The 24446-nt window shown below is 46.4% G+C and overlaps 1 protein-coding gene across 1 annotated transcript in view; it reads right to left on the bottom strand.

The window, feature by feature from the left end:
* Positions 1-2035: 2035 nt before the first annotated feature.
* SH2D4B (SH2 domain containing 4B) overlaps positions 2036-24446 on the bottom strand; it is an 83594-nt gene continuing 61183 nt past the window's right edge. Inside the window, exons 7-8 of the mRNA XM_015245543.3 lie at positions 9987-10207; positions 2036-4609 (exon numbers count right to left, since the gene is read on the bottom strand). Of these exons, the coding sequence (XP_015101029.1) occupies positions 4517-4609; positions 9987-10207 (314 nt within the window). The 3' untranslated portion in view covers positions 2036-4516. The remainder of the gene's footprint in view (positions 4610-9986; positions 10208-24446) is intronic.

The raw sequence follows: 24446 nt of genomic DNA on the forward strand, positions 1-24446 counted from the left end.
TATATCCTGTATTGAAAAAGACTATGAAAAGGAATATATAGGTTTATAGAATAATAGATATGTGTATGTATAACTGAATCGCCATGCTGTACACCAGAAACTAACATAACGTTGTAAATCAACTATACTTCAATTTAAAAAAAATTTTTTTTTAATTTTAAGGGTTAGATCTTAGCTCCTGTTGCATGCTGTGGCTTGGTTCAGTTTATCCGTTCTGCAAGACGCAGAACGGTTTTGCCAAGAAGTGATTTCTGTTTCAATTCTCCCCGTTTCAGACTAGCTGTTAGCAGAACTGTTTTTGACTTTATCAGTCTCATTGGTTTGTTTGTTTATCCCTCTTAACAAATGAAAGTAGCGAATTCAGGGTTCCAGCCCAAAGCAGCCGTGATGCTCACCCCGAGCTTTTCGACTGTGGGGCTCCCCTGAAGGTTAAAGCAGCTCTTTGAGATCCGCACTGCTTGTTTGTCCCTAATCTGTGACAAATGCCATTCGGCACCATTGACTGTTCTAGGCACCATAAAACACACAGGTCAATGGCACTGCCTGACCTGCAGGACCTCACAGACATATACACAGTAAAGTGCACGTAGGAAAGTATGACAAATTCTAGAAAGTAGATGAGTCCGCGCCCATGTGAAGCACTGTGCAAGTCCTTGCTTACACTTGGTTAAAATCCGTTAACAAAGAAACGAGCCTCCTTTTTGATTACTAGGGATGAGATGTGGTTCAAATTCAAAAGAGGAACATGTAACATATTTACTCAGGTTTCTCTGAAGTAGAAGGGCTGATACTAGACTCTTTCCTAAGAGTAGAACTCAGATAAAGCAGAGAAAGCAAGCGAGATAATTCCTCACGTATGCACCATAATTTAGAGCCGGGGTCGACATACTTTTCCTGTAAAGGGCCAGACGGTGAATATTTCAGGCTTTGCAGGCCATATGCAGCCAACACCACAACGTAAACAAACGAGCGAGGCTGTATCCCAATAAAACTTTATTGATGACTGCTGAAATTTACATTTAATGTAATTTTCACAGGTCATAAAATATTATTCTTCTTTATAATTTTTTCCAACCATCTGAAAATGTAAAAACCACCCTTGGCTCTCAGGCTGTAGAAACACAGACAGAAAGGCTGAACTTGGCCTTGGCAGCTTCTCTGCGTTCTGGCCAACAGACCAGCAGAAATCAGCAGCACCCGGGAGCCGGTCAGAAATGCACAGCTTCGGGCCCCACTGTCAGAGCCACTGAGGGACCCTCTGCAGTGTAAGGACATCGCCCAGGTTGGTTCGCCCACCCCAGCTTGAGAAGTGCTGTGGAAGGTCTACGCTGACCCTGAAGCCAGACGGGTGAATCTCAGTGCTGTCACACGACTTCCAGGAGAAGGAAGTAGCCCTGGGGAAGGTCTGGACTTCTCCGTGACTCAGTTTTCCCCCATGCAAGATGGAAATGATAGCACTGTCTCCCTCAGCATAGTTGTGAGAATCTCTCTCACACACACACACACATACACAGCTTAAACAATTGTTGCTGTTATTATTACAAAATCTCATGTTATGTTATTTTCCCAGCTGCCCTCTGAGACAGGCATTGTGAAGAAACAGTGGCCCAAAGAACTGAAGACACTTGCCTAGGGTCACATAACAAAGGTCTTTCTGCCTCCAAATTTATCCTGAGGATAACAAAAGATGTAAGGCTACAGAAGCGGGCACGTGCCCCAGGCGCTGAGGTCTTCCCATCCACGTGTCCCTTCTAAGGAGTCCCTCTTGGGAGCCTTTTTAAGCTCACTCTCCTTAGATCTCCTCCGACTCCCCAGGTTTGCAACTCTCCAACTCCACTACACAGGGGTCTCCTCAATCTGTACCCCAAGTACCCCAAGTTACCCTTTCATCCCTTGAAATTTATCTTCCATTAAGGTGCATAGTGTTTTTCACAGCTTCTCTTTCTAGTTATAGACTGTAAATTTCCCCTCTGCTGAGTCCTGTGTCTGGCTGACTGTGTAGGACTCGGGGAAAAAAAAAAAAAAAGGCAATTCCTTTATTTAAGAATCTTGACATTTATTAGCATAATAAAACTCTTAAGATGAAATTGCAGTTTTCCAGACAGTAATTTCATTGGCAGGACAACTTACAAGGAATTTATTCTAAGGCCAGGTAATACCTAAACTCTGAGACGTGCAGAAAGTGCAGGCCCCAAATAAAAGGAAAGAAATGCGTTAGGCATGGAAGACTCAGCTGTTGTCCCTCACATATTTATTAGGGGTGACGGGAACTACAGCTCGGGGAGTCAGGCTCTCAGCCCACCTTGGTCTGTTTTCAAAGCTGCTTTGGAACAAGAAGGTTCTTCATCTTAGTTTCTTCTAACACCTTCAGAATCATCACATCGTATTCCCCAAACACGGCTCTGCGAAGCATGAAACTGTTCTGCTGTTAAAGTGGTTGTGGTTGGCAACACCTTCCTTTGACAGAGCTTTCGTGTTTATCATTTAACTGACCTGCCGAAAAGCCTAGTGATGGCCAGACAGACAACTCTCTTGTTGGTTATACCGAGCTTTGGTGAGGTTAAATGACATGCACACAGTCACACAGTCGGTAAGTCTCAGCCAAAACTACAATTCGGTTCCTCTGAGTCTAACAGAAAGAAGGTAATTTTAATCATCATCATCATCATCAGTTGGGTTTGAAAGCACTTTACAGTTGCAAAAGCAAGTTCCCTCCATCACTTCACTGTATCCATTCAGGGGCCCCGTGAGACAGCTAGGCAGGAAGAAGGCCGTGGAGTCCAGATGCAAACTTGATGTTACTGAACACGTTTCCGTGATGGGTCCTTCCCCTGGCTTCCCCAGAAGGCCCAGCCTGCAGCACATGCTCTTTCAAGGGGAGCAGGAGAGAGAGAAAGGGGAGTGAAGCAGACAAGGAGGAAGAGCACCCAGGAGGGCGTGGCACTGCTCCGGCCGCTGCTTGGTTTCATCGGGACTAGTTGCTCCGTCTTGCAGGACTGTCTTCTAAGAGGCCATGTGAAGCACTGCCTCTCAGAACAGCCCCTCCAGGAGGAGGAAGGGACGAGAGCTGATCTACCAGCCTGTCTCCCTGGGATCAACGGTTCCCTACATGGGCAGTTAACTTCCCGGCTCTCCTGGGATGCACGGTGTCTCCATGCCTCTGCAGCAGCAGAACAGAGGCCCATCGCTCCACGCGTGGCAGGGCACCAACGGCTGAAGCTCACGTGAAGCTGACCAACACGTGGGGAAGAACAGGCCCACGTAGAACTGGTTTCAGTGGTGGTGACTGGCGCGAAACAAGTGTCCAAGGTGATCCAAGGCACAGGTGAGGCAAGAGGTGAAGTAGAACATAAAGAGATGTTTCATACACCCACGTGAGGGGACCAGTCGGCTGATGCCCAATCGTCCTTTTAGTCCCACCAAATACAACGCTGCCAGCGTCATAATACGAGTCAGCTTCAGGGTGGGACTTGCACCCACAGCTGCTTGATTCTAGAGCCTGTAATAGCTCCATCATCACATGCTGTCTCCCTGTATGTCCACAAATGCGCGCTGTGCGGAGGCACAGACAGACACCACCGCTGAGAGCGACCGAGGAGGCCCCGGGAGAGTCTAACATGAAGAACAGACCCAGAGTAAATGGGCAGCGAATCAAAACCAAAAGGACTAAGAGGGCAGAGGGAATCATGTGCGTAACCTGCATGCAGAGGGCCACATCCTGGAGAACAAAGGCCCTATCAGACGTCCACAAACCATTCTTGGGTCTATAATTCCCGCTGGGTCTTAGGCACATCTGTAGGAATGCATGAAACCACTGCCTCAGTGCTGCAGAACCAGGGCCAAGCTCTGACTCCAAGACAGAGGAGGGATGGCAGAAGAAGAGGTGAAGGCAGGGCAGGATCAGTCGTCTGTTCTGTGAGCTGCGGCTCAGAAGCCTTGGGTGGTTCCAGTGATAACAGCAATGAGAGGGATAACGAGCATCATTAACAATGCAGCATCTGTGTCTTCCACGTAAGTCCTTTACAGTATTTCTTCTCTAATCTCCACGCCTTGATAAGCAGTGACAAATAGAAAATAATTTGCTAGAAATCATTGCTGATGGGTGTTGGGAAACTTTCAGAAGAAGTGTATTCATTCAACAAACGTTTGTTAACTGTCTACCATATGTTAAATTCAGAGTTCGGCACTGGAAGTATTTGGACTATTAAAATATGATCCGTGTACTCTAGGAACTCAGTTTAGTGCAGCCGTGACAAAAAGGCTTCATCTTCAGAGGTCCTATCTAAATTTTTTCAGGAAATAGTTGCATCAGCTATTAGCAATTTCTGTCCTGGGCACTGGGTTAGGAACCACCAGCACGTACACTGTGTATTTCATATCCCTCGAAATATACGAACCTACTTGTCTCTCTGGGTAGTGGTGGATCTTCCAGAAGCCCATAAGGATTTGAGCTGGGAAGTTCTTGAGTTCAAAAAAAGGATGCCCAAAGGAGTCCCATTGCTAAGGAGGGAAAAAATCATTCAAACAACAGATGGTAGTCTGGAGGGCTGTTTCTCTGTCCACAGGGTTCCTGCAGCAACTCTCCCCCTGAAACAGTGATAATTTCCTCCTAAAAGGAAAAAAAGAAAAAAGAAAATTCACTTATAATCAGAAAAAGAAAATAAATATCCACCAGAAAGAGAACAGTTTCAAGACAGAAAGACTAAGAATATATATCTGCCTCCTCCTCATTCAGATTTCTAGAAATGACAGGAAATTTTTTTTTTGCTTTTAAAAAGAAACAAATCCATAAAAGTATGGAGAGATAAGAAGGAAGGCTTCCGGGGGAGGATACAGCTCAAGTGGTAGAGTGCATGCTTAACATGCATGAGGTCCTGGGTTCAACCCCCAGTGTTTCCTCTAAGAATAAATCAGTAAGTTAACCTAATTACCTTTCCCCACCGAAAAAATTTAAAAAAGGAAGGCCACCAATAAAGCCAAACTGTTGATGAATACCTGAAAACCAGAAGCAACACAGGATGAGACTGTGAGAGGAGTTAGCGTGGGACAGGGTGAGAGCATCAGGGGGACAGACAGGTTGGGGAGCCCCGAATAGCAGGGGTCTCTGGCTCAGGCAGGTCAGGAAGTGAGGAGAGGCTCGCGGTTCCCTGGGAGACCAAAGAGATGCAAAAAGTTCTGACACTTCCATGCCCAAAAGGTGAGCTACTTTAACACAACAGGAAGAGACTGGATTTGGGAAACAGGTACTGTACCCACTGATGAATCAACAGGAATTTCAAAGTTCAAAGATTCTTTCAAAGCCCCAAATTTCTAAACATTTAAGGAAAGTCATAACCGTAAAAGAAAGATTCCAAACTCAACAACAGAAATGACTCCCAAGAAAATATCAAGTTTATTAAACAAACAGAAAGAGCCTTTAAGAGATAGGTATTAATCTCCTCAGTGGAATAAGAAGATAAATCATCCATGTAACAGGAACGGACTATTATATAGACTTAACTCTATGATTCAGCAATCCCTCTCCTGGGCACATATCCGGAGGAAACTCTAATTTGAAATGACACCTGCACCCCAATGTTCATAGCAGCACTATTTACAAGAGCCAAGACATGGAAGCAACCTAAATGCCCATCGACAGATGACTGGATAAAGAAGTTGTGGTGTATTTATACAATGGAATACCACCCAGCACAAATAATAATAATAATATAAAATAATGCCATTTGCAGCAACTTGGATGGACTTGGAGATCATCATACTAAGTGAAGTAAGCCAGAAAGAGAAAGAAAAATACCATATGATATTTTTTATACCTAAAAAATTACACAAATGAACATATTTCAAAAACAGAAACAGACTCACAATCTGGGATTAGCAGATACAAACTACTATATATAAAACAGATAAACCACAACGTCCTACTGTATAGCACAAGGAACTATATTCAATATCCTGCAATAGCCTATATGGGAAAAGGCTATAAAAAAGAATATATAGATATACATGTATAACTGAATCACTATGCTGTACACCAGAAATTAACACATTGTAAACCGACAATACATCAATTAAAAATTTTTTTAATTAGCCTCAAAACTAAAAAAAAAAAAAGGACTATTATAAAATTAAAGAATCCACTAAAAGATCTTGGAAATGAAAGGGATCCGCATTTAAGTTAAAAAAAATTTTCATCCCTTGATCAACAGTATCACTTGTCTCAGCCCAGACCTACTCAATCAAATAGTAGGTGATCCTGATACATGTTAAAGTTTGGGGACTCCTGGAATAGTGGTTCTGGAGAGTCGGTTTATACTAAAGTTCTCCATCACTAGCTTGAATGCAATTCTGCCTGTTAAGTTTGAAAATGTATGAACGTTGGAAATGGGACACTAAAATAATGAAACCCAACATTTATACCTGGAGTTAAGTACACCTGTGACCAAGCCCATGAATTATAAAGAAATGATGTGATTTATACAGCTGGTGTAGTTCAAAGTTATTGCACATTTACTTGATTGTCTGCTATGTATGTCTGCAGGATTATTTATAAACTTTGTATACGCTTAAACATTTTATGAAACTACATTTTTTATAAGTATGCAAGCTTGCAAGGTGAAAATAAAACTTGTTTGCCTGATAGTTGATGAATGTAGCATTTATACTGGCATTCAGTGAGTTTTCATCTTTTATTAATGATTTTTATGGTAGACATATAAGCTATCTTGGGGAAACTGGTTCATCTTTATCCTAAGGGGGAGCTTTAGGGAACGAGTGACTTAATTTTGCTATTTAATGAAAATCTGTGGCCTTTTAATAGTAGGCTAACATTCACAGTACTATAGGATAGGTCAGTGGCACTCCAGTCTCTTCCCTGCTACCAGCAGCCCATTCATTTTTTTATGACAAAATAATTACCAGTGTTTAGATAAAGGAATCAGAACTGAGCATGAAATATTGGGCTTGGAATTTAGTTCTGGGACTTAATTAAGAGTAATCCCACAAAAAATTGACCAAAAAAAAATTTCAACAGAAGACCTTGAAGAGCAGAATGGACATAACTAAAGAGCCATTTAGTCATCAGAAGAATCGACACATCAATAAGAAAGACACAGCTAAGCAAAAAAATGGACAAAGGATATGAACAGACAATTCACAGAAGAAATCTAAGTGGCCATTAAACATGAAAAGACCCTTAGCCTCAGTGGTAATCAGAAGAATGCAAGCTAAACAACAGTGAGACACAGTGTCTGTCCAGCTGATGGGGAAAAAATTAACATGACTGACAATCCCCAGTGCTGGCAGCCATGTGGGGAACAGCCTCAGACAGTTCTGGAAGAAGCGTGAGATGGCGCTGCATTTTTGGAGGGCAATCTGGCAGATCTTTTCAAAATAAAATGTGCCTAGTCTTCCATCCAGCAATTCCAGCGTGAGGGATCCATCCCAGGGACAGACTGTGCATGTGCCCAGAGTGACACAAAAGAGCAAGTCTCTGCAGCACTGTCTGTGATCATGCAAACCTGGCAGCTACGTAAGCGACCAGCAAAAGGAGGATGGAGAACGAAACTGTTAATACACATCCATACCAAGGATGCGCTGCCTGCATGGACGTGACAAGATTTCACAGCCGTATTTCACTAACAGCCAGCATGTCCTGATAACTTACAAATGTCAGGTATATTGTTTTAGCACCTTACACAGTGATGGCTCATTGAGCCCTTCCAGGGACCCTAAGAGAAGGGTGCTATTATTTAAGCCTATCTTAGGAGGAAACTAAGGTCCCAAATTTGAGTAGTTACCCAGAAGTCACACACAGTAATGAAGTTTGGATTTAAAACTTGGTAGCCTCACTTCAGGCAGCATGCTTTCAAAAATACATTCTATAATATAGTAAGCACGTTAAAAAAAAAATGAAACTGCTGAGCTCTTGGTAAAGGATGATCCAATTTGTGTGAAAAGTAACAAAACTGTGTACATAAATTTTGTTATGTGCATAACAAAAAAACTTATGCACATAAATTTCTACATTAAAGCCCAGGAAATACCTGGATAGGTATATGGCAGATTAATCATTCAAAGTGGAGGATTTAAAAAAAAAGGGGGGGGGTGAAATGAACAAGCCTTTCACTTTGTATTGTATTTGATTTTCCTTAGAATGTAATCATAAATTAATTGTGTAATTAAAATTTTAATTTATAAAAGCTGGCCACCAGATCTCCACAAGGGCATAAATGAGATCTCTCTTTAGTGTTAGAAACTAAGTTGGCAGGCTCAAACCCTAGATATGGGAGAGGGTAAAGATCTTCAAAGACATCTAGTCTAGCCTTCCTAAGCAGGAATCTGTCCGTAGCATCTCTGAGAGTTGGATGTTTACCCTTGAATACTCCCAGGGACAAGGAGATCATCACCACTCAAAGCAGCTTATATTGGACAGAGAAAGCACACAATGTGGTTTAGAGGAAAAAGCACAAGCTTCAGAGGCAGACAGCCTGAGGCTTAGCTGCTGCACCTCGCTGGTTCCAGCCATGAAAGCTTAGACAAGTTACTCAAACCTCCTGACCGTGGTTTCCTGATCTGTGAAATGGGACTAATATGCCTCTCCCAGGGCCATGGTGAAGATTCAGTGAGAACGTGGAGCAACACGCCCAGCGCCTGACACAAAGACGGTGCCCACATCCACACGCCCCTCCTTCCTCTTCCCTGTAGTTGTTAGAAGGCTCTTCCCGATGCAAGTAAAAATCCGCCTTGATGCTGGTTAGCCCCGTTTTCTGGGCAGCACTCTCCTTCCAGTGTCTAGATATTTGTAAATGGGCGATTTTCCATTAAAAAAAAAAAGCAATACAAATCCAAGCATCTCTATTTTAGCACAAGCCCAGTGAGAAGGTCAAGTAATTCTGTGAACATTTCTACTTCTGCAAAGCTCAGGTAGATGGGGGATCTCGAGCTGCCACAACTGTGTCTCCCAGAATTCCCAGGTCCCTCCCTTCTGGGACACCGAGTTCCACCCCTGGCTTTCTCCCAGTTACTACTGATGCCAACAGCCACATTAACACAAACGATGTTTCTTTCTATATGTACTGTTTGGAAGGCAACATCCTTCTCAATGCAAGATCCACGGCAGGGGAACAAACAACAAAGAGTTCTGGGAAATATGAACGTGCACACCACTTCACAGTTACAGGGTACCACTGTGTATACTTCTTCATTTAAGACTCAGAAGATCTGAGCTCTGTATTATTTATATCACTTGCCCAGTTAGGAAACGAAAGCTCAGTGAGACCACGGAACCTGTCTGAGGTCACACACCTACTAAGTGGTGAAGCTGTAGTTGGGATAAGAGGCATTTTAACTGTACTGGAAAAGCTTCTCTGTGGGGGAGGGTGTAGCTCAAGTGGTAGAGCGCATGTGTAGCATGCAGGAGGTCCTGGGTGCAATCCCCAGTACCTCCTCTAAAAATAAATAAACCTAGTTACCCACCCTCCAAGATAAAAAATAATTAAGTAATACAATAATAAATAAATATTTTTTTAAAAAAAGGAAAAGAAAGAAAAGCTTCTCTAACCACAGGGTTGCCTGCTAAGCTTCAGCCGACTCTGCGAAGCTGGCCTGCCTCAGATTTCCTCAAGGACAGGACATCCTGGGAAGAGGGGGAGACATGGGCTTGGACAGAAGACGGCTCAGCCAGTTGCTACCTGTTGACAGCAGTGAAGGCTCAGGTACTCAAGGTGAGCAGAAGCCTGGGGACCAGGGCTGGAGGTGCCTGCACAAGTAGAGGGCCAGCCAGAGAAGAGTAGTGGCCCAGAGCCTGGTCTAGACACCCTCTGGCCTCTTCTGCCCGGTTGGTCTAGATCCCTGTGACCCTAAAGACCTTCTGGGGCTGCCTGCTCACTCTGCATCCCCGCCTCCTAGAAGGCCTGCAGCCTGGCTCTCCCTGCAGCCCAACTTCCTACCAGCTTCATCCCCACGACCAGCACCCCGAAGACAGATACCTTGTGGAAATCAATGAGATCTGTCAGCGTTGCGTGGCGATTGGGGTCCACTCCCAGGAAGCTGTAGAAATCCCCAGAGGCATCCACCAAAAAATGCTTGAACCCTTTCTGTAGGCGGTAGGAGAGGGTATAACCCCAAATTTTCTCACTGACTCGGACCAGAAATGCACCCTCAGTCATATTCTCAAGGAGATCTTCTGCATCTTCTCGGCTAATAATTCCTGGTTTAGAAAAGAAAAAAAAAATTAGTAGCTGCTGCAACCCTTCCCCGCCGGCCACCCTCCCCAGCTCACCACTGCCCCTCAGCCTCAGGCCAAAGGTCCAGAGAAGGGAGGGGCCACAGGAGCTGTCCAGCACTTGCTTCATTCCACTGATGGGACATCTTGGCCCAGAGCAACCAGCTGTGAGCCTGGGGGGCAGAGTTTCTACTAGGACCCCAATTAAGCATGCTTTCCTCCAAATTAAGCCACATTAATTTGGATTAATTGAGTAAGCAAAGAATTAGCGATGAGCTGGAATTATATTGTCTATCGATTATAAATGCTAGTCAACAAGCATTACCCTGTGGAGAGACTTAAGAATCCTGCTTTAATGACGAGGCCAGAATGACTTATGGTTACTGCCCTCATTATCTTTCTGGTACCCGAGAGTGAGCACCTGAAAACTATTTCCTCCTAAGAAGTAAAGAGACTTCCTCCAGCTACCTGGGAACACTAGGCAAATAATTTCTTAATCGGGCACATAATTAAGCTCCACTGCAGCTCAAAGAACAAAATGTTCTCGGGTCCCACAGTCCTATACAATGTGGCTTCACCACAGTATGAGAGTCAGGTCTGGCCTCCCAGGTGTTTGTATGTCAGTGTCAACCCCCCAAAAGGCTCATAAGGAGCCTCTGTCCTCTGGGGAGAACCAGAGGGACGATGTGTCTGGTGGATCAGGGTCTGGAGGGCAGGGTGGTGGGAAGAGGAGGAGCGATCAGGAGACCTAGACTCCCTGCCCAACCCCGCCCTCACCACCTGCCTCTGGGACCTTCAGCCAAGCCCTCAACTTTCCCAGTGTCTTTTGGTATTTAAGTGACAATCTTAGCCTATCAACTTTAAGGGCACATTATGACTTTTAAGTGAGGGCAAGAATTTAAAATCATTTCATAAACTGAGAAGAGCCGTGGAAATGTTGGCTACGGCTCTCATCTGTTATTTGGCAAGAGGTGACCTGCAGCACAAATCCCCCTACACACCTGCCTGTGTACTGTCTACACACACCCCCAGTGGGATTATATACATACACACATGTACATCACTGCTGGCCACACCACAGAAGGCAGACGGCAGCTGGGCTGCTCATTGCCGTGACTCTGAAGGCACCGCACACTGTGACTTCTCCCCCACTGACCCCCAGTGCCACTGCCACAATTACCTGTAGGAACATCCCTTCCCATGTCTCTCCTGCTTAACAGGAGGTGTGGCAGGATTTCCTCGTGCCCAAAGCAGAGAACATAGAAGCAACCACATTGTCACCAGTCCCCCTTTTAAAGACAGCCAACAAATGGGGGCCACCTCTTTCCTCCTTGCCCAGGACTTACCAAGAGGCAGTCAAGCCTGTCACCCCCTCTCCAACCAGGCTGGATAAGCAGAAAACCAGGGAAAGAGAGGAGGAAAGGAGGGGGAAACACTTCCACACGGGCACCCGAAGAATCACGCGTACGTCCCATGCAGGAGAATGCAACCTGGGTGGCCTTGGTGGCTTCAGCCAGAGAAGCAGGGACAGCCAAAAGAGGACCGACTATAAGGACACGCCCAGGATTTGTCAAAAAACTCAGCACTGTCCCTCCCCCACCTCCCTGCCCCTGTACCAGAGGATCTAGACCCTAAAGGTGGCTGGGACAGGGTGGTAAGTAACAGGAGACAGAGGCTGAGCCAAGAGCTCCGAGGAAGAAGGACCAGAAGATGTCACCTCTGTCTCAACTCCAAGTACCTCAAGCTGAAGCCCAGTGTAGACTGGGGGTTGGAGAGGAGGGGAGTGTTACAATGGGTGGGAGACTGAACAGTCAAACTTGAATATGACTTGACTTCTTAATATGCAAAAGTGACCAGTAACACCAAAATGACAATGCCATGTCTTTCCATCATCTAAAGCCCTTGAATGGCTGACCTCTGGCAGAGTCCGGGCTCAGGGACAATGGACACCAGGCTCTGAACCTTGCCTCCACCCTACCCCTGCCCCATCTCTAGACTTATTCACTCGAGCACTCATGCATCCACTCCCAGCTGCTCACCCCAGTGAAGGAAGCCTCATCCTCATTCCCATCCCGCTTTGTCCCAGCTGACCATGAATCCTCACTGAAGGATTTCTCTTTCCTCCTGGGAATCACAGGCTGCTGGTCGTCCACAGTCTACCTCTGTGCAGGTTAGAAAAAGATGTCCTTCTGGCTGGATGAACTGGGAAAGGGTGCCTCTCCGGGCCCAAATGGCTTAGCTTCTATTTCTGCATTTCAGTCCCTCCTCTTGCAAACTAGCCCCCTTGGCTTCCCTTTATTCAGTGTACAACCTGCTCGACCCTATCACATAATCATTTTGATCCCAGGAGGCTACTGGGACATCCCACTTAGGGGCTTTCATAACATCCTGTCCAGACTCTACTGTATGTTAGTAAACGGGCTGGGAACAGCTCAAGGCTGGAGCCTGTGGCGGCCACAGGGATGTTCTGCTCAGCCTCCCTCCCAGACAGACCCTGCTTTGAGGAGCAGCATCGTGAGCTGACAGCTTCCAGCTGCTGCACCTTCGGGACCCACCCTGAGGCATGCTCCCCCGGCGCTGCCTCCAGGACAGGTTGCCTGACTCAGGACAAGAGGCACTGTGACCGAGCACAAGGGTACCAGAGCCGCCGCGCACCCCAGCGTGGGGCTCCTCTAGTGAGCGGTCTTTGCTCGGGGTTTCCCGTCAGCCTGACCGAGATGTTCTCTGAGCTGTGCTTCCATTTCAGGCTCTTCCTCCCAGTTGTCTGTCCTTCCTTCCCTCTGTCCCCTCACAGGTGTCAGACCTGCACCATGGTCAGAAGACCCTCCCCTCCTGTCCTGCTCCTTCCCTCCCTTCTCCTGCACAGGCATTTCCTCCAGTAAATCTCTTGGGACTTTTACTCCTGGGAGACCTGAACAGACGAGGACACTTCATCTTTGATGTCTAAGTGTCTGGGAGGCGAGGAGGCTTGTTTGGAACAGTAATCATACACATGAACTAAAATTTCAGCTCAGGGACTTGCTCAATAGGTGGCCTCGGGCAGGCTACTTGAGCCCCTCTGAAACCCAGTTCAGTGATCTCATCTATGAAGTGGTGCTGATATTAGCACCTACCTCATAAGGCTGTTGGAGAATTCATTACATTAATGCACGAGTGTGCTTATCACAGCGCCTGAGAACGTAATGGCTAATCCAGTGTAACCCATTTGCCCTGAACACACTAAGAACACCACACGTGTGCTAGCGCTGCATGTTACCTTGTACTGGGAGCGGCGATGGTCACAGTACCGCCAGGCTGTGCAGCCCATACCAGGCACACTCATCCTCAAACAGAGGCGGCTGAGGGTGACGCCCCCTGAAGAAGACACTTGGGTCCCTGGGCCCAAGCCTGGGCCATTCCTGGGAGACTCCCCAAGTATCTCAAACAGTAAGGATCAGTGAACTCTGCCTCCTCTTTGACACCTACCTAGGAATCAGAATTTTAATTCAACCCAAGACCAAAGGTAATACAGCAAAGACATTTTACAGAAAACTTGAGCCCCAAGAGAATTAGTTGGTGGCTGGGGGCTGCTTGGGAAGAGAAGCTGCTATGTTTTCCTGCCCCATTCACTCTGCTCTCCATCCCTCTCTCCCCCGGATCACGGTTAAGCCAAGTGTACTGGGAATCAGCGTTAATCACACCCCATCCCATCCCACCACACCCCTGCCTCTTTGAAATACTCTGCAACCTCCAGGCTGAGGGAAGTTGGGGGGTAGCTCCCCTCACCACTTCTGGCTGCAGAGTGAGCACACTGTCAGGACTGTGGAAACTTTCTACGTCTGCTAATGAGCAGGATCTTCAGCTGAGGGATGTGGCCCTACCAGACGACATTCCAGGGTGGTGGCTCTGGAACGATTATTGGAGAATGCAGCGACCGACTCTTTCTGAGCCAGTTCTCATCCTCAGACAAAAGGAAACATCGTTTTTCCTGTAGTTTCCAGGAATAGTTCCTCTCCTTTCTTTCTTTCTATCTTTTTCCTTCCTCCCTTCAATAAATATTTATCAAGAATTCTCTTAAGAGCCAGGCCCCATGCTGGGCACCTGGGAGTCAGCATTAAATCAGAAATAATTTCTGCCTTCCACAATCTCTGATTCTGGACCAAAATCAAGATTGGCAGCAATTTTTTTTTAAAGTTGGGGGTGGGAAGGACTCGCTGCAACCAGTAGTGACCAAGGCCATGTTGGATATGGGCTCAGAGGGGCACCCCACCCAACTCTGGAGCCCAGGGATGGAAGGGCCAGTTAGACTGAGAACAGAAAGGCTAAAACAGAGGGGCAAGAAACGATGGCAATTTGCTAAAGGAATGAGCACATGATTCTCTGTGGCAGGAGGGAGGGGGAAAGTAGGAGCCGGGCAGTGACGAGATGTGTTTAAGTAGACGGGGTCAGGCCCCAAAGCACCCTCCAGACCATTGAAATTATTACGGACTTAATCCTGAGGGCACTGGGGAGCTACTCATCTTTCCTAAGCAGAGGAAGAATGTGAGAATGTTCAAGGGTGTGGAAAATGGATTGAAGGGTGTGGACTAGAGGAATCCAAGCCAGGGCTTTCAACTGAGTGAGGGCTTCCTTGCCTAAGGGTTGCTTCACAGCTATGTTTCCACAGTTGTAGTGCTGGTAACCAGCTCCCAGGCCACCAGTCTTCCAGAAAGGGCTTCCATTTTGAGGCAGAAAGGCAGAAGGACACACCAAGGGTCGCACGAGAAGGCTTACATCAAAGCCAGCACAGGGCACTACCTGGGGACTCTGGCCCTCCTCTCATTTAGGCTTCTTGACAAGCCTACCACCATCAGTTCATAGCTGAGGACACTGAAGGGCAGCAGAGAAGTGACTTACCCAAGGTCACAGAGCTATGAAGTGGTGGAGCCAGAACTTGAACTCAGGTCCTCAGACTCCAAGTCCAGTGCTCCTCGCTCTACACTGTGTTATCTCATGCAGAGGACAGCAAGGGCTGTGAAAGACACAAGAAGGAGGAGATTAATGAGGCTGGTAGAATTCAGGGCAGGATTTACAGAGGCAGCCAAGGGGGATGTGAAGTGCGCCTTGAAGGCTGGGTAGACCCTATGTGAGCAGAAAGGAATGGTGAGGAGGTGAAAGGGGAGGGGAGGGAAGGCATACGTGAGTGAAGAGTCACAGTGAAGATCAAGAATGACACATCCGTGGGACACTCATATGAATGTAACGTAAGTTTAATGTAAGACTCGGGAGGTTAACAGACATGGAGGAAAAAAAGGGTAAAGATATATATTTACTTTAACTTTAGAACATGTTAACTCACAAGTTAAATCATCTGAATTAACCACTAAAAGATAGGCATTGAGAATGGTATAACTTCCCAAAAATAGAGATGGAAAAATGTAATGAGAAAAAAATTTTTTTCAATGAAGTGTGAAACAAGCTAATAACTGAAAAGTGAATGCACTATAGTTTCATGTATATTAAATTGAAAAACTCACAAAGCTAAACACTCTTAGTGTTTGGAGATCAATACAGAAACAACAGACGAAACAAAGAAATGATGGACGAAATTCTCAGGCGAGGGAATCACATCTCTGGGAAGGAAGAGGTCTCCAATGGTGAGAAGCAAACAGGGGCTTCCAAGGAGTGTTATGTTTCAACCTCTTAATTTTTCTCTCTGTCCTTCATATATGTATGTGCACACACTGTGTACATTCAATGTTTAGTATTAAAAAATATTTTAACATCATTGCTCTGCAGCTCTCCACCTGTCACCACTATGACATTCAGTCAAAATTAGTCAGTATCTTTTAGGGATGGGGAGGTTATCACCTAGGAAAAAAGGGTCACTGCTGAGCTTTAAACATTAATGCGAGCTGTCTTGAGTCTCTGGAGCATAGTTCTCAGCCCTGGCCCATTCCCAGAGTCTTGTTTAATTCATTTTGGGTACACCAAGTCTCAGTGATGTTTAAAATCTTCTCGGGTAATTCTAATAGGTAGCCACGTTAAAGGCTCACTGAGCTAGAGAGTAAGGATTCTTGCAAGTCAGGATGGACAAAGACATAAAAAGTGATTTTTCCATTCTAGAAACTCCTTCTGTATTCAGAGTGATCCTTGGAGATCTGAACAGAGTTTTACAGACCTAGTCTGGAGGGATATAGGCGAGATCCTCGAGAAGCCCCTGCCAGACAAGAAAGGGCAGAAAAGAGCTTTTCTTGGGCTGGGGCTGAGCAGAGGGAGAGAATAATTGAGGGGCGGGCCCTCGCTCACTCCTCTGCACCCCACACCCCAAAGAGACTGAGAAGTAGCCGAAAGTAGAGGAATCCTGTACCCCAATTTTTGTTGGAGAATCTAGCAGGTGTCATGTGCCTGCATAACGCAGCCACCATCAGGTAGAGATGGTGAACTGGTAAGAAAACGGTCTGAAGATGGTGGCTGCCAGCTCCCCCAAGCCCGCGTGAATCACCGAGGGGACACAGGACTTCCACTGTGCTCTAGTGTGCAGTTTGGAACATGGAAGTAGAGCAACTCTCATGTATGGCAGCTGGGAACCGAGACTGGATCAGCCTTCCGGAAAGCTATTGCATCCGTAGTGCAATGAAGTCCATGTATACCCCCTCGCCCCACAATTCCATTCCTGAAACATAAAGAAATCCTTACGCAGGTCCATAAGGGTCCAGTGCAAGGACCTTATCTGATTCTTAGGATAATGTGTGGTGGTGATGAGGTGGAGGCGATCTCCGTGTCCACGACTGAGGCAAAATTAGGTGGAAGCACCCTGTGGAACACTGCACAGCAATTAGAAATAATGGACCAGAGGCCATACAGCATGGATCTCCTAGCACAGTGCTCAGCGAGATAAAGTAAGAAACACAAATAATCTCAAAGCACCTCGCCTTTCACATAAGTGTTCTTAAGTACAGCAGGAGGGGTAGGTTCCGGGAGTCTATGGTGCCGGGAGCATCGCTTTCCCATCTTTCCAAATCCCCAAATAAAAACAAGCAGGGCAACTAAGGAACAAAACCGGAAGTCCATGGACTACGTTCACAACAAAACGAGGTACCAGGATACCCCATGAACCCCAAACACAAATGACGCTAGGAACAAACGATCAACGCAAGACCTTCAGGATAAGAAGCGTTTACAAGGGAGGAAGAAGAAAGAAAGGAGAGTGACCAATGGACCCAAGAGCAGTCAACAGGAATTCACTGGAAAGCGAGAGGCCAACCTGAGAACGAGCAGCTGAAGGGACGGAGAGATCTGCCCTCCCCAGTCCTGGGTGAGTGCAAGAGGCCCGTGGGCAGACCCTCCAGGGCCACCTTCTACCTCTGGGAGTGGAATCAAAATTGAGCAAGAGAGGAGCAAAGAGAGGAAAGAAAGAGAAGGGCCAGAGGGGCGGGAGTGGAGCCTGCCTATCCCAGGAGGCAAGACCCTTATTTGTGGACACATCACAACAACAGCAGAAGAGGCAGCTCCGTGGAGTTCGATACACCTTCCTGGCCTTCGTCTCATTTGAACAGTTCAGGAAAACTAATTTCACATGAAAATTAGCCACAGGAAAGCACCAAGGGCAAATCACTAACAACATTATCATGATAAAAATACAAGGAGCGGAAGAACCTCCCTCCGGGTAAGGTGTGTACTATCATAGAAACAGGAACCCTTTCAACAGACGGAGGTTAAACCTATCAGAATGGCTGCTCACCAAGGAGGCAGGGGAACGTGGGTGGGTGGAGATGGGAGATGGAGGTGAGCAAGTACATAAACAAATAAGGGTTAGTCTTGCCACTTCCAATAATGGTAAACTGTGGGGCAGGGGGGGAGGAAGTGGCCGATGAACCCAGTCCTCAGGACTTAGTTTTTCAAAGGCAGAGATCATTAAGATCATTTGACCGTCATAATAATCCCTGGTTTTTGGCAGGGGCTGTGCCCGGAGAGGCCCGATGTGGAGGGCAGAGCGTGGTCACAAACATCTCCGGGGCAGGAATCCCCAGCTGGATAGGCCTGTCCTCAGGGGCAGTGGGATTCAGTACCCTGCCGTGTCGAAAGCAGCACTAACCCAGACAAACCTGAGTTTCCAGTCAGGTCTCTGCTGCTCATGGCCTGATGCTGCTGAGCAAGCAAATCTCTCTTTAGTGGTGAAACAGACTCATGCTAATATCATCCAAAGTCACTGGATGGAATTAAGTGGAGCAACGCCAGGAAAACAATGGCGACTGCATCCATGTGGCTGCTGCCCCCGGGACAGGCACAAACCCAGCCTGGCCTTGACCTAGGCCACATAGGCCAAGGGTCAGCAGCAGAAGCAAACAGAGCTGTCATCTGGAAACAGAGGCAAAAGCCCAGCAGACAGATGGAGGCCTCTGATGGGGACCAAGGTGGGGACAGGGTATGGCACCTGGGCAGGCCCACAGGTCCCGGGTCCCACGGGGGCCCAAGGCTTTTCTGGGGGGGTCAAAGGCAATCCAGCTAACTACAAGGGCCTCTGCCGAAACAGACAGGGCTGAAATCAGGGCACAGAGGTCCTTCAGGGCAGCAGCCCCCTCCCCATGGTTGCCCCGGGTGAGGGTGAGAAGGTGGGGAAGGCCGGAGGGAGCATGTACCCCAGCGTAGCAAGGAAGTCCAGGCTCGCTTCAGGCTCCCAGCACCTGCTCATTAATATCACAGGTAGGAGTTCAGTATCCAGGTGAGGTGGGGCCAGCTGCTCCCGACTCCTCTCTGTGACCACACTGAGCACAAATCCCCATGTGTTCTTCCTCCCCTGTCACCTCCCTGGATCCCACGCAGAAGCTCTCAAACACCACCATCAGCTCCGTGTTCGCCATCAAAAGATTTTCTCCGTCGGTGCTAATAGGCGGCAGCGCCAGGAAGGGAAAGGTACTGTGAGCATACTTTCAAAAGACGGCTCTGCTATAATGCTCCATAAATGCACGTGTTCGCAAATCCTAAGGCAGACCTGGGATTCAGTTCCCAGTCCCTCCTCCACCGCCGAGCCGGTCTCTGAAATCATTAGCTTGGAATTGAACCTGAGTAACCAAATGAGCTGCTTTTATTTCTCTGTTAGGGCTTCTCCCTGAAAAGAAAGAAACGCAGGCAGGCCATATACGACGTTTTACTTTTCATGGGTCTCAGTTTATCTGACATGCATATTTCTTAAAGCTTTCACCAAAGCTACACCTCACCGGCCAACGCCTCCATCACCGCTCAGCTGTTTCTCATTCATTTCCGTGACTCTCCTTTCTTACTGCCATACTTTCCAAACGATATCATTAAAGGGGCTGGAATTAGTAAGCTCTTCTTTCTCAACAGTTTCTCGAAGCATCCTAAAGCCACAGAGATTGTGATGAGGGAGTTCCAATGCCTTCATTTTTTATAACTCCTAATGAAACTTAGCTAACTGCCGAAACAAGGGTTTCACTGGACAAGCTTCTTGGTTCCAGATACATTATGCACAAGAGGTAATGTTCCATGCCCACGACTGCCTGCGCCAAGTTGACGTGCCACTGATGCCACTGTTCACGACAGGGCTGCCACCACCAGCAAAATGACTTCTGAAACTGGCTACACAAGGATCCTGTGTAGCTCTAACCTCAACTGGAAGTACAAATTCATTATCTGAGTCACGCCAGTCTCCCTGACTGGCCAGTTTCACTTGGAGAGTTATTTTCCCTTCTATGGTGGACATCAATTGCTCTTGCCCACACAGGAGCATTTGTCCTTCTTCCAGCAAGGGAATGATGAGCGTCTTTTGGAAAACCACACCCTCCCCACTCAGCTTATAGAGTTGCAATGGGATGGACTCTTCCCTGTTCCAGGGACAGTCATGTGACTCAAGCCTAGCCAATCAGAGAGCTCATCCTCTGGCTGTGGTGACTGGTTCAGGAGTGGGCATGTGACCAAGCCAGACCCAACAAAGCAGAATATTGGGACCGATACCAGGACCATTGTGAGAAAAGTATGTCCTCTCTTCTGCTGGACTGGAACCTAAAGAATGCAGGTATGCAACCACGGGCTGATGCATTGCTTGAGAATAAGAACAACATGGAGAGTAGATGGAGAGATGCCAGTTGCTGAAATCTTAAGCTCCCTGGATCAAACAGAGCCTGAAGCTGGACCTATGTTTGGGTTTTTCCAATCATATGAGCCAATACATTCTCTTTTGAGTATACTGGTTTGATTTGTTTTTTCTGCTAATTGCAAGTGAATGTAAGTGCCATGAGGGTAGGGAAGCTGTCAGTTTTGTTCACCACCACATGCCCTGTACTTAGCATGGTGTCTCACATACAACAGAGGCTTAATATTAAAAATCAACAAATTCTTTGAATGCCTTACACAGGGACCCTAGTGCCCCCACCCAGGCCATTCAACAACCCCAACCTGACAATTTCCTGTTTCACTCCATGTATTGCATTTACTCCATTTATGGTGTTTGGAGACTGCGATGGCATCCTTCAGGAATTCTATGGGAGGGTGGCACCAGCCTCAGGGGGAGCAGACACTTGCCCCAGCCAAGAATAAGGCATGGTAGCTGAAACAGCTGACCCCACGGCCCAAAAACAGCTGGATGTCTTCCAAAGGAACAGCCATCCCTTTGTCCTCAAGGAGACATCCTGGACTGGAAAGAAACTGACCCTCCTGGACACTGCATGTCCCTGGACAGTTACTCCAGTTCCTCACCTGTGCGATGGCAGCCCGGCCACAGTGTGTCACGGATAAGTACGTGGACTGTGGAGCCAGAACAGCAGGGTCTGAAACCCACCCCACCCCACTTACGAACAATGGACGGCAGACAAGTGCCTCCGCTTCCTTATCTGTGAAGTGGGGCTGATGCCAGCTGCAAGCACACAGTGTTGTTATAGGAATTAAAGAAGTGAATTTATGTGACGTGCCGAGCAGAGGGCCCAGAATACTGGACCAATATGTGGACCTAATTGCTAGTATTACTACCTCTTCCAGAGAGTTGTTGTGTGAGGAGTGAATGAAACACCGGATATTCGATGTTTACCGGACAAAGCTAGCACAAAGTAACTGGTCACTAATTACCAGTTAAAGCACAAAGGCCAGTGGGACGCCACAGCTGAAGCCAACCCACCACACCGCATGGATACAGACCAGTGCACACCGCGGTGTGGTACCAGGAGAGGTGCCCCTTGCCTGGGGATGCCACCAATCCAAGTGTCCACCAATCTGGGTGGACACAGTCCCCTACAGGGGGAAGGACTTAGAAGCAGAGTAGGGACACGGATCTCAGCCTCTCTCATCCCCTCAGCCGCACACCCTCATGCAAGATGAAGTCCGCACAACTGCGAGGCAGCCCTGCCCCAACCCCCTCCCCACAAGCCCCCAACACCCAGATGTACCTCTTATAGAGAAGGAGGGAGGGAAGGAAGGCAATCCTAAAGACCTAGCCTCCCCAAAGGGACCAAGTTCACTAAAAAGTACCCTGCTGAATAGGATGAAGTTAAATAAAATGAACTAGAGTTTATTTTTTTCCCCACCAATTGAAGGGGGAAGGGGGCTGGTGATAACTTCATGAGCTCAGAGAAAGTATAAAAAAGTAAACTGCATTTTCTTGGTACACTTAACTAAGCTCAGAATATGGCTGTACAAATGTTGGTAATGCCTTACTGTCTGCAGGGTGTAGACAGTGTATTTGTGATGATTTTCAGGATAAAACACACATCAATTATAAGCCATGCAAGCCATGTGGATCCCCTGCAAGAAGTGTTTCTAGAAGGTGGCATCGGGGGTAGGGGACACCCTCCTGCCTCATGCACCCCCAGGGGCTAGCGAGAGGGGTTGTGAATCACCACACCCAAAAGCAGCATCACTATTTTAAATGAAAGCTGTAAGCACATGACTCTGGCATGTGAATCTATAAAGAACTTAGGTGCTAGACAGAAGGTAATTTGAGTCTGATAAACTTTCAATAATTAAGCATATGTATTATGTAAGTCATTTCCAGAAAGCTTCTCAACTACTGTAGTGGCTGGACTTTATTTTCTAGCAAATGTCAAAGCTGCCACATTTGTTCCTCAGATGAGCAGAGAAAGGATAGCTCACGGTGGGAAGGTGGGATGAGAAAAGTCGTGTAATCTGATCTAATCGCCATCAGACTGGACCACCCCTGCTTTCCCTGTCTGACTGAAAGGCTGTCTGGCCTCTGTTCACACATCCCAGCTGTGGGCGCTCACAACTCCTGGCGGTAGTTTATTCCACCTCAGGAAAACTAACGGCTAAAACGTTCATCAGACTGAACCATAGTTGGCACTCTGTGGTTTGCATCAAGTACTCCATTTCCTAACCTTGCAGCTGCTTACAGGTTGGAGGTCATTAGTGGTTTGAAGACAGCAACTGTGCACCTCGCACACATACCCCAAGTCTTCCTTCTCAACCCCATTCCTGCTGTCACAGAACCATGAGGCCAAGGGCTCTGGCATGAGCTGGGACAAGCCTGGGACTAGAAATCAGTGGGAAACTAGACTCCAGGGTCTGGAGCAAAGAAAATCCGAAGGCAGCCTCCTGGAGCTAAAGGGTCTAACCTTGAGAAACTTCCCGGAGTTAGGGAGGTAGGAGGAATCTCTTGTAACCACCGGAAATAAGATGGGACCGTCAGAAGTATAATAGATCAATTGTACCAACAGAAATCACAGTTAATTGTTATTCTGTGCTTTTAAAATAATCCAGATAAAATTTTAAAAATCAGTTCTATCAAATCCAAGTCATCTAGGTCCCCCAACCTCTGTCCCTTCCCACACATTTTATTTGGGGGGTTGGGGGAAGCAGGTAATTAGGTTTATTTATTAATTTTTCTAATTTTTTTAATGGAGGCACTGGGGATTGAACCCAGGACTTCATGCATGCTAAGCACACACTCCACCACGGAGCTACATTCTCCCCTCTGTTTCCCATAACATTTTTGTTACCCATACCTGGGCATCAGAAAACAAAGATCTCAGAGAAACATCCAAACTAAAAGTGTTAGGTAAGTAAGACACAAAGGGTCTGAAATCAGAAACACAGAACTATAGACGGCTGAAAGGACAGAGCTGAAACCTGGGGAACACCGTTACAATCGATGCTTTCCAAAAGCCAAAAAATAATTTTGCTCTTCTTTGTAACCATTTTCTGAGACTATATAGCCAGTGCACAATTTTTTTTTAAAAGAAGGAAAAAGACTCTTTTATTTCTTAGTTGGAGCAGCTTAAGCAAGAACGTTAGAGGAAAGTAGGTCAACTGACCTACTTTTTTTCTTCCTTAGAAATTTTGTACTTGGGAGCAGAGTTGGTGGAAGCTTTCCTTCCAAATTCTGCTCAGGGGAGGAAAATTAGCAACCTGCCTTGAAACGATGGGTCATGACATGCTAACCATCCTTCCAAAGGACCCATGTGTTACCCCTCACAGCTTCTTTTGAAAATTTCAAGATGAGTGTCATATTCATAATGAAAGAAAATTCAGATGTTTACTTTTTTGTGGGAAAGCTAAACAAGTACCACCTTCCTTTTGTGCACAGTCATTTGATGTCATCTTTTTCTTTACTTCCAAGTGACAGCAGTGCCATCCCCTAAGGGTACGAAGCCACCATTTACATGCCTCAAATCTTGATATGCATCTCCAAAGGCTACCATGTTTATTTTTTCCATATAACAAGTGGAAGCATTTATTACAGGTTCTAAACATTTCATAAATATTATACATTTAACCCTCATAACACCACCATACTTTCTCTACCCCTGGCTTCTTCAGCTATTCCTCACTTAACATGGATTTGGTGCCTGGGTCCACAATGCCCAGGTCCCCCATTCTGTTGTTTTTTTTTTAAATTAAATTATAGTTGATTTACAATGTTGTGTCAATTTCCAGTGTACAGCATAGTGACTCAGTTTTATATATATATACCTTTTCACATTCTTTTTCATTATAGGTTATTACAAGATATTGAATATAGCTCCCTGTGCTCTACAGAAGGACCTTGCTGTTTATCTATTTCATATATAGTAGTTAATAACTGCAAATATCAAACTTCCAATTTATCCCTTCTCATCCCCTTTCCCCCCGGTAATCATAAGTTTGTTTTCTATGTCTGTGAGTCTGTTTCTGTTTTGTAAATAAGTTCATTTGTGTCAATTTATTTTAGATTCCACATATAAGTGATGTCATATGGTATTTTTCTTTCTCTTTCTGGCTTACTTCACTTAGAATGACGATCTCCAGGTCCATCCACGTT

This window comes from Vicugna pacos, chromosome 11, assembly GCF_048564905.1.
Source record: "Vicugna pacos chromosome 11, VicPac4, whole genome shotgun sequence".
Taxonomy (NCBI): Eukaryota; Metazoa; Chordata; class Mammalia; order Artiodactyla; family Camelidae; genus Vicugna; species Vicugna pacos.